General features: G+C 39.5%; 1 protein-coding gene across 2 annotated transcripts in view; it reads left to right on the top strand.

The window, feature by feature from the left end:
- The window catches only part of rock2a (rho-associated, coiled-coil containing protein kinase 2a), a 71494-nt gene extending 49212 nt beyond the window's left edge, over positions 1–22282 (top strand). For both annotated transcript variants that reach the window (XM_041812208.1, XM_041812209.1), the window contains exons 16-32: positions 4118–4224; positions 4473–4632; positions 4773–4933; positions 5137–5321; positions 5419–5488; positions 5820–5923; positions 7824–8010; positions 8150–8243; positions 8334–8428; positions 10536–10727; positions 10832–11000; positions 12626–12696; positions 12780–12868; positions 12976–13054; positions 13157–13421; positions 14042–14255; positions 19931–22282. In XM_041812208.1, the coding sequence (XP_041668142.1) occupies positions 4118–4224; positions 4473–4632; positions 4773–4933; positions 5137–5321; positions 5419–5488; positions 5820–5923; positions 7824–8010; positions 8150–8243; positions 8334–8428; positions 10536–10727; positions 10832–11000; positions 12626–12696; positions 12780–12868; positions 12976–13054; positions 13157–13421; positions 14042–14255; positions 19931–19934 (2246 nt within the window). In that variant the 3' untranslated portion in view covers positions 19935–22282. The remainder of the gene's footprint in view (positions 1–4117; positions 4225–4472; positions 4633–4772; positions 4934–5136; positions 5322–5418; positions 5489–5819; positions 5924–7823; positions 8011–8149; positions 8244–8333; positions 8429–10535; positions 10728–10831; positions 11001–12625; positions 12697–12779; positions 12869–12975; positions 13055–13156; positions 13422–14041; positions 14256–19930) is intronic.

Genomic DNA, 22282 nt, shown 5'->3' with positions numbered 1-22282 from the left:
TGATGGTTGCATGAAAACCCCAGTAGATCAGCAGTTTCTGAAATATTCAGACCAGCCATTCACAGTCACTTAAATCTAACTTCTTCCCCATCCTGATGCTTGGTTTGAACTTCTTTTTTTTATTGTAAGTCAGGGTCAAAATATTAGGATACATTCAACAAATACACAGACTATTTTTCCATAAGGAAATATTCATAGTTCATCCAAAATTATTGTACATCATCATTAAATCCATCTCAAAGATAGCATTTCATTACCCACATAAACACAAGTGATCATGGAAGAGGATTACGGCCACTGAATTTTTTTTTTGAGTTGTTCTAATTTTTTTTCTAATTCTGAGATTAAATCTCTCAGAATTTCTCAGAATTATGACTTTTACTACTCAGGATAAAAAAAAATACTGTGCCTCAAAAAAAAATTTCAGTGACCCTGATCCTCTTCTGTAAGTAATCCATTATGCACTTGACTGACGATTACACATATCAACACACACGCACACCATACAGACACTCACACACAGACATGGGATAATTCAGGGGCTCCTTAAGAGTTCATTGAAGTTGGGTGGCAGCTCCATTTAGTCTACAGAGCTTTGTAAATAGTGCTCAATTTACTGCTAAATTTGTTATTCTTATATCTTAAATTTCATTCATACTTTCCATTTTTAAAGTGTGGGTGCTTCCTTGTTTTTCCAATGTTGCAACACAAGCTTTTCACAAACAATGATATATATATATATATATATATATATATATATATAAAAGATTTTCCATCTGATTGGATATTTTATTTTGCCACAATTTTGAAAGAGACCAATCACTGGGAAGAATTGCTTCTTATCATTATAGGTTTCTGAGACCAGTTTTTCAATATTATCCCAAGATTCCCTTATTTTGACACAATACCAAAAGGCATGTATAAGGGAGTCACTCTGAGCTCAGTTCAAACTTCAACAAGTTGTTTTGACCACGTCTACATGCCTAAATGCTTTGAGTTGCTGCCATGTGATTGACTCACTAGCTATTTGTGTTAACAAGCAATTGAACAGGTGTACCTAATAAAGTGGCCAGTGAGTGTAAATATCCACTTCTGCTGCTTACAGTCACCACAGACTTTGGAATAACTTTACAGCAGAGTCTGCTGCTCGAGAATGCACAAAACTGAATCAGTTGCAGACAACTGAAGAGTTTTTTTTCAAGGGCAGAGTCCAAAGTTTGATTTGCACATGCAGTTTTTTGACCTCTTGGTTGACCTGAGAGAACTTGTTGGGTGCTTATCAACTACATGTGCTCCCGGCAGCAATAGCAACTTCTAACGTTGTATACAAGTTAAAATATAAAGACATTTTCATTTGTGAATAACAAAAATTTAAATTAAATTGATTAGGTATGTATAATAGTTTGAGCTGCTTCGTTTAAAGTATTTTGTTTGATGCCAAATGTAGGAATTCTTGATGAACTGAATAGTATTTTTAGTCCTGTAACAAGCCCTGAATAATAATGTGGTGTCTCAGCCAGGCTGCCACACGGCTTTATGGCAGATTTACAAGGGCATCCCCCGAGTACGGTGATACACAGAAACAGAGGACACCAACAATGCTTTCAGGTCTTACTGAGGACTTTTCACTGCAGAATCCTCTCTGTTCATTTGTTAGATTTTTTTTTTTGTTTTAATCAGTGCTTATATTGACACAAGTTTGTCTGGAGGTGCTTTACAGAGAAAAGTAATTCAAACAAAAACAAATTAATTTGATATGAAGAGATACAAGGCTTAAGTCCCCTTTGTCACACTGTTAAAACAAATCTACAGAGCTTAAAATAATGAGATGGTGTTCTCTTTGTAGCCAGAACTTTAAATAAAATAACAGTCAGTAACTCTGCTCCAGCTGGTCAGTGTTCAACAGAAGCAGAGTGTGCTTGTTCTCTGCTGCTTTCAGCGTGTTTGTTTAACTTTACGAGGGAATATGTTAACATCATGGCCAATAATTCCACTTTTATCTGATTAGCGCTATGCTCAGTTTATTTAAAAGCTTTTATCTGGTTGTGTTAAATGAGCTAAGGTCATACTGGAAGCAAAGGCAATAAATACAGACAGGTACCTTCATTTGTTTGAACGTACAAAGGCCTCAGCTCTCTGTTATTCAATGCACAGTATGCACATTTCAGAAGATGACATCCAGGGTAGCAGGGACTCATGGGATTGATCTACCTCCAAAATGAAGACATACTGATGCATGCAAGGTCCTTGTTGGAGTTGGTGACTGTGCAGATGCCTCTTGAAAAATAGAAAATGAAAATGTGTGAGAACACTGCCTTTAAATGAGTACCTGAATACTTACATTCAGTTCAAATTTACAGTGCTGTGAATAAACGGATCATCAAACCAATTTTAATATCTCACAAAGACAACACAAGTAAATACAAAATGCAATTTCTAAATGATGATTTTATTTATTAAGGGAAAAAAATCCAAACCTATCTGGAAATATGTGAAAAAGTAATTTCCCCCCTGAACCTAATAACTGGTTTTGCCACCCTTGGCAGCAATAACTGAAGTCAAGCATTTGTGATAACTGCTGATGAGTCTTTTGCATCACTGTGGAGGAATTTGGCCCACTCTTCTTCACAGAATTGTTTTAACTCAGCCATACTGGAGGGTTTTCCAGCATGAACTGCCATTTAAGGTGACACCACAGCATCTCATTTGGATTTAAGACTGGACTTTGACTTGGTCTTAATTTTGGTTTTTTTGAGCCATTCAGAGGTGGACTTGCTGGTATATTTTGGGTCGTTGTCCTGCTGCATAACCCAAGAGCACTTGAGCTTAGGGCATGATCTGATGGCCGGATGTTGGCCTTCAGGATTTCCTGGTACACAGCAGAATTAATTGTTCCATCAATCACAGCATGTGGTCCAGGTCCTGAAGCAGCAAAGCAGCCCCAGACCATCTCACTGCGACCACCATGTTTGACTGCTGGCATGATGTTCTTTTTATCAAATGCTGTGTTATTTTTACTCTAGATGTAACAGGCCGCACACCTTCCAAAAAGTTCAACTTTTGTCTCAACAGTCCACAGAATATTTCTCCAAAAGTCTTGAGGATCATCAAGATGTTTCTTGGCAAATGTGAGACGAACCTTTGTGTTCTTTTTTTGTCAGCAGTGGTTTTGGCTTTGGAACTCTCCCATGGATGCCATTTTCCCCCAGTGTCTTTCTTTGGGTTAAGTCATGAACTCTGACCTTAACAGAGGCCAGTGAGGCCTGTAGTTCTTTGGATGTGGTTCTGGGTTCTTTTGGGACCTCCTGAATGAGTCGTCGTTGCACTCTTGGAGTCATTTTGGTTGGCTCATCACTCCAAGGAAGGTTCACCACTGTTCCCAGTTTTCTCCATTTGTGGATAACGGCTCTGACTGTGGTTTGCTGGAGTCCCAAAGCCTAGGAAATGGCTTTTTAACTTTTTCCAGACTGATAGATTTCAGTCACTTTGTTTCTCATTTGTTCTTAAATTTCTTTGAATCGTGGCATGATGCATTTCTTTTTGAGATCTTGTTGTCTACTTCACTTTGTCTGACAGCTTCTATTTAAGTAATTTCTTGATTCAACAAATCTGGCGGTAGTCAGGCCTGGGTGTGGCCAGTGAAATTGATCTCAGCTTTCCAAGAACTGTGGTTAATCACAGTTAAATCATGATTTAACAAGGGGGGCAATTACTTTTTTACACAGGGCCAGATAGGTTTGGATTTTTTTCGCTCAATAAATAAAACCATTATTTAGAAACTACATTTTGTATTTATTTGGGTTGTCTTTGTGAGATATTAATATTGGTTTGATGATCCAAAATTTTTAAGTGTGATAAATATGTTAAAAAAAAAAAAAACAGGAATCAGAAAGGGGGCAAATAGTTTTTCACGGCACTGTACATATGGCAAAGAGACTTCTCGTATGTATACAAAAGTGAGGAGATAAACAGATATGAGAAACTCTCCAAACTCACCCTTCTGATCTTATGTGGAAACTGAAATCAGGCTTTTCTTAAACACATCGCACATGTTTTAGGCTTTTTCTTTCTTTCTTCTGATACATGCATCTTTAACAACCCCTCTTTTGTCATTTAGGGCGAATTTCTGGCCTGGAGGAGGAGGTCCGTCAGCATAGACAGGCTCTGTCCAAGACTGAGAGTGAGAAGAGACTACTTCAGGAAAAACATACAGACATGGAGAAGGTACACTGTCCTTTCAATGGTTTTATAATGTTCTTCTCATCAAGTTTAACCTCTTGTTTTTTTCAATGGAAAGGGTAAATCTAGATTAGATTTTAGGCTTGAAAACTCCATGAGTGACCAAAATACACAGATGTTAAAGCACTCTTTTCATGAGCTGTTTTGAGTTTGCATCATGTGGCTGGATTTTTGTTTCACTGGGATTCTTTTTTTTATCTTGAACATCTCTGCTCTTGTTTTTCTCTGTGCAGGAGATGAGCAACAAAGAGATTGATTTAACCTACAAGCTGAAGGTGCTGCAGCAGGAGCTGGAGCAGGAGGAGTCCTCCCATAAGGCCACCAGGGCACTGCTGGCAGACAAGAGCAAGATCAAAGTGACTATCGAGGGCGCCAAGTCAGAGTCAATGAAGGGTAAGACCTGCCCTCTGGGGGGTGGAAGTCTTTTCTCACATATCTTTCTATTTATTTGAACTGCCTCTTCGTGCTTGTTTTTGCATTGTACAGTAAAAAGAAGGAAACTGAATTAATGTGATAAAATAACTCCCATTCAGAAATGGAGCAGAAGCTGGCAGAGGAACGAGCAGCCAAACTACGGCTAGAGAACCGAATCCTGGAGCTGGAAAAGCACAGCAGCATGATGGACTGTGACTACAAACAGGCTTTACAGAAACTAGATGAGCTGCGGAGACACAAGGATCGACTCACTGAGGAGGTGAGTAACAGTGAAGTTAGTTCAATTTTAGATGCTGATTTTAGCATCTTATGCAACAATGTGTTAACTCTGAGCTGTGAGGAATAACTGTAGTTCAGGAGCAGTTTAAAAACACACAAATTGACAAAATCAAATTCAGTGCTGTAGAGGTAGAGCTACAGCTACTTTGTTTCTACTTCTCTGTGTTTAATTTGCCCCTTCAGGTGAAGAACCTGACCCTGAAGATCGAGCAGGAGACCCAGAAACGTAACCTGACTCAGAATGACCTGAAGGCTCAGAACCAGCAGCTCAGTTCTCTGCGAACCTCTGAGAAGCAACTCAAGCAGGAAATTAATCACCTGCTGGACATTAAACGCAGCCTGGAGAAGCAGAACCAAGAGCTGCGCAAGTCAGTAAAAATTTAATTCCTGAAATTCACACTGCATGCTTCATTACCAGAAATAACGAGGGTGATGAGTAATAAACTTTATCCTTTTTGACAACAGAGAACGTCAAGACACAGACGGGCAAATGAAGGAATTACAGGACCAGTTAGAGGCTGAACAGTATTTCTCTGTGAGTCTTCATGCTGATCTGTCTGCTTGCTGAGTGTGGGCTGTCAACAATCATCAAAACATTAGTCTTAATGTCATTAATGATGTGTGCTGATAAATAGATGAAGAATTCACTGCTGAGTGGATGTCTTTGTGTTTTTTATTCATTTACCCTATGAAAAGTACCAGTATTTGTTAAAAGAAATGCTTACTTACTCTGATTGAAACTAGGTTTCTGAATCCTGAATGCTGCTGATCACTCTGGAAAGCTTTGGCTTTCATTTCGTCGTGTTGTGATGTTTTTACAGATGAGTAACATTTTTATTTGGCCTGTTTATTATGTTTTTTTCCAGACACTTTATAAGACCCAGGTCCGTGAGCTGAAAGAGGAGTGTGAGGAGAAAAACAAACTCTGCAAAGAAGCACAGCAGTCTCTGCAGGAACTACAGGAGGAGAGGTGGTTTGATTTAAAACTAATTCTTTCCTTTGAATTTGACTTTAAAGGAACAATCCAGACATTTTCTCTCTTTTTGTTTATTCCATCGGCAATAAGCATTAATTGAGGATGTTTAACAGGACCACTCCAATTAATGGCAGAACAATCAGTGGTGCACGTTGATACTGATGTTGGTGTTAGACTGGAGTTATAACTGCTTAAACAATCCCACAACATTTGAATTGACATGAAGAGGGACAGTTTGTGCAATTACACACAACTGCATAACTTTTTCAATTAACAAAATCGAACAGCTACATCATTACACAAATCTAACATTAACTCGTGTCCTGGGAGCCAAAAATCAGAGGAAGATGAGCTGTAAAGATTTACTGAGTTACTATATGCTGCTGGATGACTACATTGTGTAATGTATGTGTAATGAATCTGTATTAATATCTGTGAGAATTATTATTGGTAGCATTCATAGTAATGATTCAGACTCATATATACTCTAGCTCTTATTTGTGTGAAACATGGGTGAGACGTGGAGCAGGCCAGTGTCCATTAAGACAGCAATTTTCAATTTAGTTCATGTCTTTAGAGTGAAATGCCTTCAAGTTTTCAGTCACATTTAATAATTTCTACCCTTTGTAGTTTTTAACTAAAGAATGCTTGAACCCAGTTTTAGTCCTTCAACTTTGTTTACTTTTAGTCAAAATATGTATTCTCTTCACCTGTATCTGGTGAAAAAATCCCACGTGTGTTTTCTATGCATCCTGCAAAACTTTACAGCTGAGAGGCAGAAAAGCTGCAGATTTATCCTACCTGACAGCCTGTGCTCTCTCTCATCATGGATTTTGAATGTCCAGCAAAAACTCAATTACATTTTAGCTGTATTTAGGGCCATTCCCATTTCTACCCCTCAGCCCTTCCCATTCGTCTACCCCTTCCCCCTTGAAACAGAGGTGAGGGGGAGGGGTGAGAACCTTCCCTTAAGAACCAAGACGCCACTTGATTGCTGTTCATCATCACACATTGCCGATAAACAGCTGCATCATCAGAGGTGACAATAAAGCTTCGAGCATCTCGATCATACTATGGCTCTCTGTGTTGATCTTCTCCATTTATTTATACTGTTAATGGCACCTATTTATATACAAAAATCACAATAAACTCCCATCCCCAGTAGCTAAAGATTGAATATGAGAAAACACAACTGTTGTATAGTCATTTATAAATGCCAAAATATTTACATTTACACGCATTTACATTTCGCAAGTGAACACAGTGCATGGTGGGAAATTCATCATACCCCTTGGTTTCAAGTGTGGTCCTGAAAAATCTTCGTTTCAAGGGCTGTGTAACCCTTGGCCCAAGCCCTCGATTCAAAAGAGAATTGGGACACCCCTTCACCTAAATGTGCAAAACCAAGGGTTAGGTCTAAGATTAGGGTTTAGGGTTAGAAATGGGATTCACCCTAAGTCTTCTTGACAAAAACTAAACTTACTTTTCGTCAGAGTTTTTTTAAACAAGAAAAATCTACTTTTAGCTAGTCTTAGCCTGAACTTTCTAATGCAGAAAAGGTTGGTGACTAACATTTTATAGTTTTAGTCAACAAAATTAACACTGGAGCAGGCTGGGGTGAAGCAGTGATTTTAGAGGAAGCTGTGAGCATTTCCTCATATACTGACATTACCAATGAGTCTGATGTGCACCAGTTGATAGTCAGAGCCCTTCATATATGTTTAGGTTGTTTGCACAAGATTGTGGGTACAGCATTTCAAATATTAAAATCCTCAATGTAGGGGCCCAGGTGGCTTAGTGGTTTAAGTGCCCTGTTTACACAGTCGGCATGGGTTTGAATCCGGTTTGATTAACTGCTTTTTAACCCTTGAATTATTTTCTAACGTTCTCTCAGGGACTCGTTGGCGGCTCAGCTGGAGATCACACTCACAAAGGCGGACTCAGAGCAGCTCGCTCGCTCAATCGCTGAGGAGCAATACTCAGACCTGGAGAAGGAGAAGATAATGAAGGAGCTTGAACTGAAGGAGATGATGGCTCGCCATCGTCAGGAGCTAAATGAGAAGGACATCACCATCAGTTCGGTGAGTTGTGTAGACTGTTACTTCCATGGTGTTGTAATATGCAGAAAGGGATGCATCTGAAAGGGCTTTGATTGGAGGCAGTTTTAACAACTTTTTTCTGACTTGAATGTGAACTGAGGTATTTCCTGCTGTTTTTCAGCTGGAGGAGGCCAACAGAACCCTGACCAGTGATGTCGCAAACCTGGCCAATGAGAAGGAGGAGCTGAACAACAAGCTGAAGGAAGCCATCGAAGGTAATGAGATATTTTGGAATCATGAAGTTTCATCTGCAAGCACATTCAAGATTGGTTTTTATAATCTTGTTTTTTACTTGTTTTTTTAAGAATCAGAGAAATCGAAGGATGTGGAGCAGCAGATCAGCCAGATGAAGCAGGTGTTTGAGAAGCAGCTGCAGTCAGAGAGGACGCTGAAAACTCAGGTGTGTTGGTTTAAATTTCAGCAAATTGACACATTAACCAGCACTGATTTTACCATGGCTGAATCACAAACTCCATACTCATAGACTGTTAAAATAGTCCTTTTTGATAAGGAAGGTTTTTAACTAAGTGATATGACCTGGAGGTATTTTGCTGTTGGACGTGATTAGAGCTGTTTGAATTCTCTCAAAGATGAGGAAAAGAGGTTCAATGCTTCCTCTTTTAGAATATGATATACTGGACTATCCTTTACCAAAGGAGAGAAGAAAACACAACCCAAATTCCCTTCTACAACTTCATTTAAAGTGATGCACCTCTTGGTGTGTATAGTGAAGAATAGTATGGTGTAAGGTTAAAATATCAAAGCTGAAATACGGTCATTAGCTATTTTTGGTTGATAAAATTATGATTTTCGGGTGTGGAGTGTGTGTATTTGCAGTTTAAAGAACTTCACACTTTCACAAGTGAGAATACAGACACTAAAGACTAATAACTAGATTACCAGCTTGGTAACGAGATAAAATTAAAGCTAGACCTGATAAAAACAATAAAACAAAACCAGTAATAGTGAATTTAAAGATCTTAATCAACACAGAGTATGCATCAGGTGACAGATTCACATTTTGTTGTCCAGCAATGGTCATTTTATTTTTTACATTGTAAATCCATGTCACATCCCCCTATTGTAAGTGCAGACTGATACCCCTCTCATCATAGCTTTTTTTTAAATCCTTTTATCCACACCTTTCCTTTACCCTGTCATGTTATTCATCAAGGTCAAGAAAAGGTTGACAGGAAAGGACTTAGGGAGGCATTTTTAGACTTTTTAAACAGACCCTTTAAGGCAGTTTCCTGTTAAGCTGATGAGTGTTTCTTGCCATCCCACTGTGAAATTGTAAAGTCTGTGAGGGCTCTGGTGCAGACTTCTCATTGGTTAATCACTTGCTTTCTATGATTCTGCATATGTGCAGACTTTTCTGTAGTTTTAGCCAGAGTTCACTGTAAAGGTCTTTGCAAACTGCCCAGCTCCCCCTCCTTTTTTCTCCCCCTTTATCGCACGTCCCTTGATTTGCCCGTGTATTATCAACCATGGCATAAGGCACAAATTTGTTCTCACAGCTACTTAATGAAGACTGAATGTTGCTCTCCAACTTGCCACAGCTGATCTCTGTCAGGATGGGTGGATCCAGGGATTTTTAAGGAGTGACAGAGCCACAAATGCAACTTCACTGATTATTTCTGTCACAGTACCAAACAATTTGCCACATTCCACGAATTTTCATGGTGGATACAAATAACAAGCAACTGAGTCAGTGTGCCATGTTTGAGTGCAGGAGGTTTTTTTGAATTAGGGATCTGGGGGAAAAAGCATCCTAAATAACTGATAATGAATTGGTGACATGAAGGACATAATCATTTGGCTAAATTTAAACAAATGCTCCTAAATTAAAGTGTTTTTTTTACAATGCCTTTTTAATCATTTATATAATTGGGAAACACAAATAAGAATAAATATTGCTATGTAGCCTAGTTTTAGTCTAAAAAGTTGTTTTGGTTCTTTACTAAAATTTTCATTATATTTAGTTGTTTTTTTTATTTTCAGTGTGCTCAGAAAGATCAGCACAGTAATGAAGAAACAGAAATGGAAACATGAAGAATTTTTGTTTTAACTTTATTATTATTATAATTATTATTATAGTTATTGTTATTATCATTTTTATTTTATTATCATTATTATAATTATTATTTTTGTTAATGTTATTATTACTAATTTTATTATTATGCGGCTCGTTGAATGCAATGTTTGATGTTACAATAGTGTTATATTCTACCTCCAGCCCTCATGCACTCATGCACTACACAGCTAACACCATAAAAGTCTTTGAGGGTTCAGTGCCTGGGCTTTAGGGTGGAGATTGGTATCAGACTAATGTGTGTGCTTCTTATAACTCCCATGCATTATTTTGTACACCATATAGTTGAGAGGCTTAATTGAAAGATGAGATTAAGAGTAAAACCCTGAGATTCATTTTCATTATATCCTGAAAATTTCACATTAACTCTTAAACTCTATATGTTATCTAAATCCTGATCCTTGTTACTCTACAGGCTGTCAATAAGCTGGCAGAGATCATGAACAGGAAGGAGGTCCGTGGTGGAGGCAGTCGCCGTGGAAATGACACAGACATGCGACGTAAAGAGAAGGAGAACAGGAAGCTGCAGTTGGAGCTTAGGTCAGAGAAGGAAAAACTCAACAGCACCATCATCAAATACCAGAGAGAGATCAACGAAATGCAGGCGGTGAGTAAAACAGCCGTACAGTGAGACAACACTCTGACTGCCCTCCTCTCTGGTGTTGTGTTTAATCATTCACAATTGAACCTGCTTATTTTTTTTTTTATTAGCAACTGGCGGATGAGAGCCAGATGCGTATCGAGCTGCAGATGGCTCTGGACAGTAAAGACAGTGACATCGAGCAGCTGAGGAACCACCTGCAGACACTCAGTGTTCAATCGATGGACTCTGCCAGCGGCGGTAGCGGGCCAGAGTTTGATGCTGACGATGCATTCACAGGTGAGGGCCAACAACAATTATTTAGTTTACCTTTCCAGCATATCTAAATGCCAGCCCTGTTGGTTAAAGGCATTACAGGGCCTAAAATCACAATAGCCATGATACAGGGATTGTGTGATCATTCATATATAGCAGGATAATTACATTATAATTTGTTGTGATATATGAGTGACTGAGGAATCTACTGGAACATGTCCCAATAAAGGTAAAGTGCAGACTTTATGTATTTGCTGCAGTTTGGATCCAGGTTCACCGCATGATGGACAGCCATCTGCTGACGCTCTGGTGGGGTTTAATGGGTATGGGGAAGGAGGCAGACAGAAAAAAGTGTCATCAAATAAAATCATTAAATTTGGGCATTTATGACCAAAAAGTGTCTTTGTCTGAAACCACTTGACATTTAATAAACAGAACATTAAATCAGACATTTTAGCCTTGGTCAAGTGTACCAAGAAATGTCCTTTGCCTTTCATTTTTGACTGTTTACTCACAAAAAGTTATGTTATTTTTTTCTCAGTTAGGTCTTTAAAAGGTCCCAAAGGCCTGTCTTTGAAGGCCACGTTTTTGGCATTTTGGAACTTTCTGGAATTTTAAAATTGACATATACCCCTTTTCACCTTGTTCTAAGTCAGATCCTAAAATTAATGTTACAAGCCTTTGAAAGCATTAATACGTTTTTTTAGGTTCATCACGTTGTACTAAAACTATAGTTAACTGAGAGATGATCTCCGTGATCCTGGCCGGTAACTCTTTAAACTTATACAGCCTACAGAATAACCTCAGATCAATGTTTTTCATTCATTTATAATGGTAACTAATAACAGGATCACATGATCCAGCCCGCGCCGTGTCATTTACTAGCATAAAACAGACAGCATGCAGAGTTTTTTCACGGAGGTGAGAGGGAAAAAGTTTGCTCGTCAGGACTTAATGACCAGCAAGCATCACCTTTTATCACCTCTCCTTTCTGTCTGTCTGTAAGAGAAGCTAACGCTAACATGAACACTTTAAGGAGATTATAAAAGGAGAAGATACTATGCAGCCCATTTACTGACGGGTGAATTAGACTGACCATGGGAGTTGATGCAGTGAGGGAGGCAGAGCAGAGACACTCAGGGGCGCCACTTCATTACAAACAGCCTGCAACTTTGTGACGAGTTGATGCGTTGTTTTTTAGCTTTAGTGCTGTAAAATATCAGAAAATATCCCACTCTGCGTAGCTTTGTGTGCTTCTTTACCTGTTATTTCTAGGGCTGCATTGCTCCTGTCCACAGCAGCAAGTCTTTCTCAAGCTGCACACTTCGCTTCAGCCCCCTGACCAGCATCTTGGGGGGGGGGGGGCGGGGGGGTTAACTGACCAGGGTGATCTTAGTCGAACAAAAGCTTTTCTAGCAATTAATCAACAAATCAAATCGAAGCTGTCAGCCCTAGACCCACCACTATCTCTTTAACTAATCTCAGCCCAGATGTCCAAACTACTCTCAGTTATGTCTTAATTTAATGTAAAGCTGTCCCTCGTTATTCCTTTTGTCCTTTTAGCTTAAAAAGTTCCCTTTTATGGCATGACAATCCCTGACAGATTATGCTAGCACACTTAAACCTCTATGCCTCTTTCTCCCACGCAGAAACAAGGCTGGAGGGCTGGCTCTCTCTCCCTGTCAGAAACAACACCAAGAAGTTTGGATGGGAGAAAAAGGTATGAAAAACTAAGCTGCTGCAATGATGCAAACAGTTTATCTTTGTTAGAATTATCTTACCATTTCTGCTTTTCTGCTTTAGTATGTTGTAGTGAGCAGCAAGAAGATTCTGTTCTACAACAGCGAGCAGGACAAAGAGCAGTCCATTCCCTACATGGTGCTGGATATTGAGTACGTTTGAAGCTCCTCTAAGAATTATACCAGTTTAGATGTCTCTCTGGCTGTTAAATCCTTTTGGATGAACTGGTTGTGATATAATTTACTTACTTTCTTCACAGTAAACTCTTCCATGTGAGGCCTGTTACTCAAACAGACGTGTACCGCGCTGACGCCAAAGAGATTCCCAGGATATTCCAGGTGCGCCAGATCATTCCCATAAAGTTTAACATCTCGATTATCTGTTGGTGCTTCTCTGTGGTGTGCAAAAATTTTACTCTTAACTCTCTGTCAACTTTCCAGATTCTTTATGCAAACGAAGGTGAGAGCAAAAAGGAGCAGGAGTTTCCTGACGCGCTGGCCATGGGAGAGAAGTCCAGCTACATCTGCCACAAGGGCCACGAGTTCATCCCCACCCTCTACCATTTCCCCACCAACTGTGAGGCATGCACTAAACCGCTGTGGAACATGTTCAAACCCCCGCCTGCTCTGGAGTGTCGGCGCTGCCACATCAAGTGCCACAAGGACCACATGGACAAGAAGGAGGAGATCATTGCTCCTTGCAAGGGTAGGGTGCTTGGATGTAATATGAGGGTCTATGGAGGAACATATTTGTTTGTGTACCTGGGTCCTGTTGAACACATTTGGTCTTAATAACTAATAAGTATGATGGCTGCAGCATGACCTTATAGGATGTTCCGGTCAAAGTAACTACATGTCATGTTTTTGCCATTAATAAAGTCAGGGTGCTATAAAGATGTTTAACAATGTTATGCAAAGCATTGATACAGAAATAAAGCAGTTTTTTAGTTAGATCTGTGCTATGAGCAAAACCACTCTGCAAACAGCCAACAGAGTCGATAAACAAACATGGAAATTCAGACATGCAGGGCAAGGGATTTGCTGATATCAGTCTGCATTCACCAATTTGTGTGTGTTCTAACTGCACACAATACGAGCAATCATCAGCGACAAACTGTGATTACATCTGTCCTTATTAGGAAAGCTGCTGGAATCTTTTTGTACTTTCTCTGACCATGTAAAAATAAATAATAAACAGAGCCCAGGTTACATAATATCAGGAGGTGTTTTTAGTACAGTTTAAGTGTGTGAACGTCCAAAATGCATATTTTTTCTACTTCTAATGATGCTTTTAAATGTAATACTGCATTTGTCTTCCACTACCAGTGAACTATGATGTGTCTACGGCCAAGAATCTGCTGCTGTTGGCTATCTCTCAGGAGGAGCAGCAGAAGTGGGTCAGCAGACTGGTCAAGAAGATCCCAAAGAAGCCACCGCCAGCGGAGCAGTTTGCACGCTCCTCGCCCCGGGCCTCCATGAAGGTCCAGCCCAGCCAGTCCATGAGAAGGCCCAGTCGACAGCTCCCCACAAGCAAGAGCAGGTAGCACATCAACAAGAGGTCACACCTCAGGATCTGATTAGAAGTTACATATGCATACATGTCAGATTTGGAGAAGTAAAGTATTCAACTGATTATGGTACTTCAGGATTGTGTCGTTGTTAATTACACTGCTTTGTAATATCAACATGTTAATGGAGTAAGCTCCAAAGAGATAATGTAAAGGTCACAGATTATGCAAAATACACTTTTTCAGGCTTTTCTAACAAAAATATGTGCCCCTGGCCTGTTCAGACCCCCCTGTTTTCTCCACCTTTCAGAAAATGTGTGCTGAAACAAGCCTGTCTCAGATTTTCCCTTCATGATGTCATATGGGGAGTCAGCCCCGCCCAGATTCATTTGGCCCTCCTACATTGGAAGAAAGTTCCACCCTCCTCTCCTGATCCTCCTCTCAGCTGCCAACTGAGGAGGATCAGGAGAGTAACATACATTAAGCCATATCCGTTTCCTGAGAGGGGCGTGGTCAGGGGCGGAGCCAGACAGCTCGGTAACATTTAAAGGCGCAGACACAGAAACAGCTCATTCTGTGTAGGGCTGAAACTGAGGGGGTTATTAGACAGGTAAAAATCCAATACTGCAGTGTTTTTCCAGTAACGGACTTCACAGGCATGTTTTTGGGACATCTGAGAGGAATGTAAACTTTTATTAAAAAGGTAAAATGTGTGACCTTTGAGGAGAATGTATTTTAATTTGAAAAATTATATTCCCATTAACAGTCATCAGAGCCTCGGCAGTGTTTAGCTGTGTTTTATAGTTGTTTTCAACCTTGTAGAATATAGATTTGTAAAATCCTTTGGTCCCCAAATTGTCTGTTCAAATTAAGATATGCTTTTCCTTAAACTTCTGGTCAATCATGCTCTGAAAGGCATCTAAATAGTTAACTCATTTTCACAAGAGTAATGATATACTAGGGGTGTACTGATCCAATCCTGACTTAGATATCTAGATCAAGTATCCGTGACAAAGGGCTGATCCTTGAGACATATCTGTATAGTTCAGTTTTATGCTGTTCTGTGTTTTACAGCAAGCATTTATACATGCTATGCCACTCTCCTCAGTGTGCTGGTAGGCCCCTGCAAAGCACAGGCCTACTAGCACAACAGACACTGAGTGATGCCACTGCAGGTGGTGCAGACTGAGGCAGATGTATTAATTTCAGTTTATCTGTATTTATTTAAGTTGTTTTACCAAGCTGTGAATCCTGATGCTGCCTTAAATCATCTTCTCAGTGAGTAATATTGATTATTATTATATTAATTCTGGGATTGGATCAGATTTGATCAGATTGAATCGTATCAGCAGATACCCCGGAGCCCAAGCATAGGATCAATATTAGTGAAAAGATTGGGTCGATGCATGGTTTGTCACGTCTGTATACAATGCATATGAAACCTCAAAGTGTTAAACTCACAAAATAAAACAATAGAGTGAAGCTGTTCTCCTTTAGTACCGCTGATCCCGTGTTTTGATCCCAGTGAAGCTGAGTCGAATTTAAGAAGTGTTTTTGAGGTGAGGGAGTGAGCAGCTGTGAAGCTTTTCTCTCTGAATACATGATTAGTCTGTCGAAGATGAGAGCCTGTTTTCAGTCCCCCTCATATTGTCTAGCTCGGCTTACATAACACCTCGATTACTTAATCATGAGAGCCGTAGATAATCCCATACTTGAAAAGAATAGACTTAATGCATACTCTTTATGTGCATTTGCTACCCATGAAAACAAATCTCCCCTTTCAGATTGGAGGACTTGGGTCTTCAGGACTGGCACTGGGCGTTGGATGATATCGATGATGATTGTTCCTCTATTCATTTCTGATGAGCACATATGGTAACACTGAGTGCCGTGTGTGCTGTGTAGTGCTGTGATTTCTGTGAGCGGGGTTTCCATAAGGTTTCTGTTTATAAGGCTAGTCCTAATTTGCTCTGATTTTTTTTAAAGACACATGAATTCTTCGGATCGTATTAAACCTTCTTTAAAACATGTGAGCAGTTGCTTGAATTGAAAATGGCAGCAAAAGTCTTGTGTGATATTTGTAAAGCTGATGAAAACAAAGGTGCTGTTCTTTAGTAACATCCCCATGTTTTAACATGTCTCTCCTGTCATGACCTAATAACCTCTAACCCTAGTCCTCGCAGGTCAAATGGCTTCAAAATGAGGCGAGAAGAATCCCACAGTACACACTGGTATTCATGATGACTCCTCCCACCTTCTTCTTCTTCCCTTGCCCAGACGTTTCCCTGCAAACGCCTCAAACTCTAAATGTGTGTTTGTTTCCAACCTAAATGTGTCTTTTTGCACAAAATGTTCAGACACAGTCCTGGTTGTTGGTTTGTGGTGGTAGTTGTGGTCACACATGATGGTTTCAGTGCATGAGTTTGTTTAGGAAAGCCTGGGATCCCCTCACCGCCACTGGGTGTTTTAAAATGACGTACTGGGTTAAAATGGGAGTTTGTCCATTCTAAGCTCCTGTGGGGAAATTTAGGTCGTTGTTAATTTTGGCACTCCCTGAGGATAAAGTGATACGTTTTATGTCTACCTTTATTAAAAGTTAACGATCAGTTAAATGCTGGTTTTTTTTGTTCATTGTGAGTTAATTTGCCAAATCTATCAGCCACAGTGTTTTATGGATCATTTAAAGCATCATAACAGAAATTTGAGCCAGAAAACGGACTTTTTCTCTTCTTCAAAGTTTAACAAAAGGTCAGGAGGCATTGTAGTGATGTGAGAGCGTTCCTCCATTCATGTTGTAACATTTTTTTAAATTCGATAATGCTTCATCTTTCATGAATTTGAAGCTTAATTTTATAAACTTGGAGATTTTTTGACTAAAATTTGAACTAGGGGTTCATAACACAGTGGCCTGTCTTAAAATAAACCTAAATACAGATTTATTTTCAATTTACAGCATCTTTAAAGATGATAAGGGTGATGTGCTTTTTAAATCAAACCATGAGACAAAGAAGAAATGAAGCATGTGAGCATAGTTTAATTTTTCTATTTATTGCTATAATCCTTTTATCTTTATTCAATTTTATGAACCCTGATTTATTATTATACACAAGCTACACAGGCCGTACTTTGTTTTATTATTTGCTGCGGGCCAACTATAAGTGGAGCACGGACCGTATTATGTCTTTTGGCCGTAGTTTGGACACCCGTGTTTTAAAATACAATGCTGAGACATGCAACTCAAATGCAGCCAGGAGCATCACACATTGCATGAGACCTTGCACAACTGAACTTTACCCGCATTAGTTACCTATAACAAGTCGCAGTTGTGGGCCAAGCTGGTGGCTGGCACAGTTAATATTTTTGTTCCATCATTAGGTCATAATCCTACTCTTGGTGGAAAGAATAACACTATTGTGCTGTTGTAAATAAACCTTGTTGTGTACTGGTTTGATTGAAAAGACTCCTCAGTTAGATAGATATACAGTGACCTGTGGAGGTGGGCAGCATGACTCTTGGTCTACTTGGCTACTTTCACCTTTGCTCTAGGCCAGTGGTTCTCAACCTTGGGGTTGGGACCCCATTGGGGGTCGCGGGACACTGAGAGGGGGTCACCAGATGCCTTTAAAAAACCTAAAGAATATTTTTTTAAATTACACTGTTGCAAATTTACATGAATTTTCCCAAATTTTAACCAGTTTTCATCACTTTTTAACACCAAATTTGCCAATTTTAGCAAATTTTGCCACTTAAAACCCGTTTGTGTCAATTCTATGACCTTTCCACCACTTATTTCTGCCTGTTTTTGTCACTAAACCAATTCTTGCCTCTTTCTGCCCATTGTTGCTTCATTATTGCCACTTTAAACCACTTTTTACACCCCTTTCTGCACATTTTAACCAGTTATCTCATTTTTGCCAATTTATATCAATTTTTTATCCTAGTCCACCTAATTTCCCTCAAAATTTTGCGCTTTAAAACCATTTCAGCCACTTTTTAATCCACTTTTACCACTTTATGTGCCCATTCTTGCCAGTGTAATCCATTTTTGGTTATTTTTCAGCCCCTTTTGAATTTTTGCCACTTTTAACCCATTTATAGTCTTTAAAAACCAATTTCAACACCTTTTCCACTATTTTTACAATTATTCACTAATTTGAGCAATTTTCCACCCATCTTAAATATGTTTTTAACAAAAGTTATTTAACTTTAAGAAGGCTATTTGCTACACAAATAATAGAAAGAGATATTTTTTTCTTTAGTAAGAGTGGTTATTATTTAGGTCAACTATAATATATGGTTTTCACAGCTTAACTTCCCAATGGACCATGATTTTGCTGACCCCAGTTTGGCTGGGTCCCAGAAACCTCCCCTTTTATCCCTCCCAATGGACAGCCTTGTCTCCACATGACTATTCTTGAATGTGCATGTCTGTGTTCAACCATCTTCAGGTACAGCAGGGGTCCCCGGTCTCTGGCACCTATATTTTGGGGGTCCTGGGCTGAAAAGGTTGAGAACCACTGCTCTAGGCTATGAGCAGGACTTCTAACTACCCATGGCAGAAACAAACAGTGATAAAAGAGCTCACAGAAACTTCATCTTGTGGACTTGGCTGGATACAATAAATATCTTTGTGTAGGCAGACACCGTTTTTTTCCCTCTGGGGACCCCCTAAAACAGACTGTCTTATAGACCAGTGTGACTTATATTCTATTTTACAGTTTTAACTTCATCTAAAACTAAATGTGCAGCAGCAGTTTCATGCATAAAAATCACTTTCATAGTAGTCAGTCCTTTTGCTGATGGTCTTGTTTACATTTATAGGTCAAATAGCAGCATTAAAATCTATTTTAGAGTTTTTCATAACCAGCTTAATCTCCTCACAGGAGCTTCAAATGTTTTTCTATGATGCATTTTAGGAAAAAGTCTAATTATGTACTGTTATGTAATTTAGAACATCTCCTCTGAGTTTTCTTTTTTGTTGTTTAAAAAGTTGAATAATACAAAAATACAGGGTATAAGTAGCATGCAACCATTTCTGCCACGTTGATTGTCCACTAGAGAGAAAACAAGTTTATTCTTTGAATATAAACTGTCCCTCTGAGGCAGTGCTTCTCAACCTTAGAGCCCCTCTCTTTGTATCTGAAAAACAAAAGCTAAGCCTCTCTAAGGACCTAGACAGAGAAAAAAGTGATGCATTGCAGTCAAAATTAGCATAAATTTGAATTGATTTCATGAAGCCTGCAATGCAAGTGTAGCTAACCAAGTAGCCTGATATTTTAGTGAGGAAATGTGATATTTTTTGACAGTTTGATCTACACTTGCAGACCCTTGAATAACCATAAATAACTATCAGGTCAGGGTTTTATCTATAGACCTGTATTGCATTAACAGATAAATGTCTTAAAAATTACTAGATGTTATTTTAAAGAAGGAAAAGATGCAGTGCCAGAGTTACAGTTTAGCTGCCATACAAAAAAATATATTTGTTTGCAGCAGTACAGCAGAATCCTCAAAAGTGTATCATTAAGTGTCATATATATGTAGAATGAAGAAGTTATTTTATTAACATTGCTTGGTAATGTTCTGTAACGTGGCAAAACAGTGATTTGTTCAGGATTCGTCAACAAGCATTCAGTTTCTGTCTATTCCTCTTTATATAGCACAAATATTCACCAACACTAATCTTATTATCTTTCTCTTTTTTCAGTTAACCTTGCTGTGGAGTGTGGTGCATCGTCAACATGGTGGCGGTGGTGGATGCTTCCTCATTCAAAGACAGTACACAAAGCTCTGTTTGCAGATCAGCACACTGAACTCCACATTGCTTTCCCACACAACCCCACCCTGTCGTGCTGCAGCCTGTGACGGTTACAACATGTGTTTTAGTCCTCTTTAGCTGAACCCCCTTCCCAGCTATCAAACTCGCCTACAATCTCTTCAAGCAGCTGGATGACTTGCAAGCATATTAGCCCGAGTCTTCTTAGGGCCTTTGACTAGAGCAATCAAGTGTCTCTGGGGGTGTGGAGCAGCTCCTGTAGAACAGAAGAGGAGAGGAGAGCTCTTATGAACCCGACCAGGGCTGGCAGGAAGGGGACTCACTTACCTCAACACTTCCCACCAGGACTGTCTGACTGAAGGACCCAGCATGAACACTCATCCTCGCACCTTTGGGGATTCTTGTGGCCAAATTAGAAGGACATTTGTGTGTTTTAATACATGTGACCAGTATGAAGGGTTTAATAGGGTAACACTACACTCAAAGATAGTAAATTGTGTAACCGGTTAGCTTAACACAGCTGAGGTTGTTGAGCTTATAAATTAACTTATCCACACTATTAAACATGATTGTAGCTTTTTGCTTAGAAAAAAAATCTGCATTCAGATGCACGTCCACACGGGTCAGAGAAACCTGGATAAGGCACTGAAGGAGCTAAGAGGGGAACTCGGAGAAGTGGGGAGGAGCCAGTACGTTTACATGCTGCTGGGTAAAGTTGAGTCGGAAAAAACTGGACTTTTAAAATGCATTCAAACATGTTGATTTGATCTGAATGAAATTTCTCTGTCAGACTAACACCACAATATCACTATTGTACTGCCTCACAACAAGAAGGTTCTTTTAAATCACAGTCCATAAACATCCTCATTAGGCTGATTGGTGATACTAAATTGCCCATAGATGTGAGTGTGCCTGCTTGTTTGTCTTAGCCCTGTGATTTACTGGTGACCAGTCCAGGATGTTCTCCACCTCTAGCCCAGTGAAAGGTCTGATTGGCTTCTTTTGACCATGCTGGCCTAGGCATCCTGTGTATACTCCAGTCTTGACTGCATTTTGATATCATTATGAGCTGAAGAGATAGCAAGCTTCACATTTGTACCTAAAATAAAGCAAAGATTGTGTATGAGGCTGTAAAGTTGTCCTTGTTTTTACCATCCAACATATAGCCAGCTCGCAGTTTGCTAACTAGTTAGCAAGGACAAAAGGAAGAAGGTCCACAGTAGGTGGCTGAAACTGGGTATATTGTGATGTAGTGTAGCAGAGACGGACAAGCTCGCCTCTCGCCTAAGAGATGACTAAATATCTTAATGAAGCTTTACTGGGCATGTAAACGTACTGTCAGGTTCTTCCAGGGTTTGAGCAAATAAATCCTCCAGTTCCTCTTATTCAGATTACTGACTCAGGCATGCTCTGAATCAGCAGCTCACTGTCGTATGCAGAAAGTAATGGTTTTATAAGTGATCAGAATCCTACTCTGAGTGGCATTAGATGACATGAGATCCTCCCAATCCCATAATCTTTCATACCTGCACTGTCAGATACGAGGGTTAATGTTTACTGAATTCAAGGGGTGCACCGTTAATGCTTTTCTGATCCGAGCTCGGCTCCTTTTGTTTGTTTGAATGTACATCTGGGCTTTACCAGAGACGACACACAGGCATTGTATTATTCTATCCAAATATACTTGACTGAAGCCCCCTTTCATCACCAACTACTCTGAGTGAACGTGCATGTGTTTGCCTTTTCAGGCCTCACACTTCAGTGCTGTTAGCTGAGAGCCTCTGCCTAATAGAAGTGTAGTTAGATGTTGTTTCTATGAAGATGAGGGCAGTTTAATCAGTGAGAAGCAGAATCAATGAAGGTATGCAATCATAGCCCATAAATCGATATACTGAGCAGCACTATTCCATTGAGCGTTTTTCTAAAAGTGTTTGTCTTGATATTTTTGTATTAAAAGTAACCAGACTCAGTTTGGGCACATCGTTGTGAGTATGTGGCTCATATAGCAGGAGGAGAGTAACTATGTGTGCGTGTGTGTCTGGTTTTGTACGCGTGTGTGTACTGAGTGCTCTCCTTTAACCAAGAAGCATGTTTTATACATAAAAATATACACAGTATATATTTTACATGCCATACAGTGCACATTATATTATTTATACAGCCTTGTCCACTTTGTATTTAAGGGCTCTACATCCAGATTGCATGTTTGCTACCAAACAGCTCTATAATGATAACTTCTTCAACAATAAAGACATGGATGTGCTTTTTGGTTTGGGATTTTTT

The sequence above is a fragment of the Cheilinus undulatus genome, linkage group 18 (assembly GCF_018320785.1).
Source record: "Cheilinus undulatus linkage group 18, ASM1832078v1, whole genome shotgun sequence".
In the NCBI taxonomy this organism is placed as follows: domain Eukaryota; kingdom Metazoa; phylum Chordata; class Actinopteri; order Labriformes; family Labridae; genus Cheilinus; species Cheilinus undulatus.
This window is presented reverse-complemented; position numbering and strand designations above follow the sequence as displayed.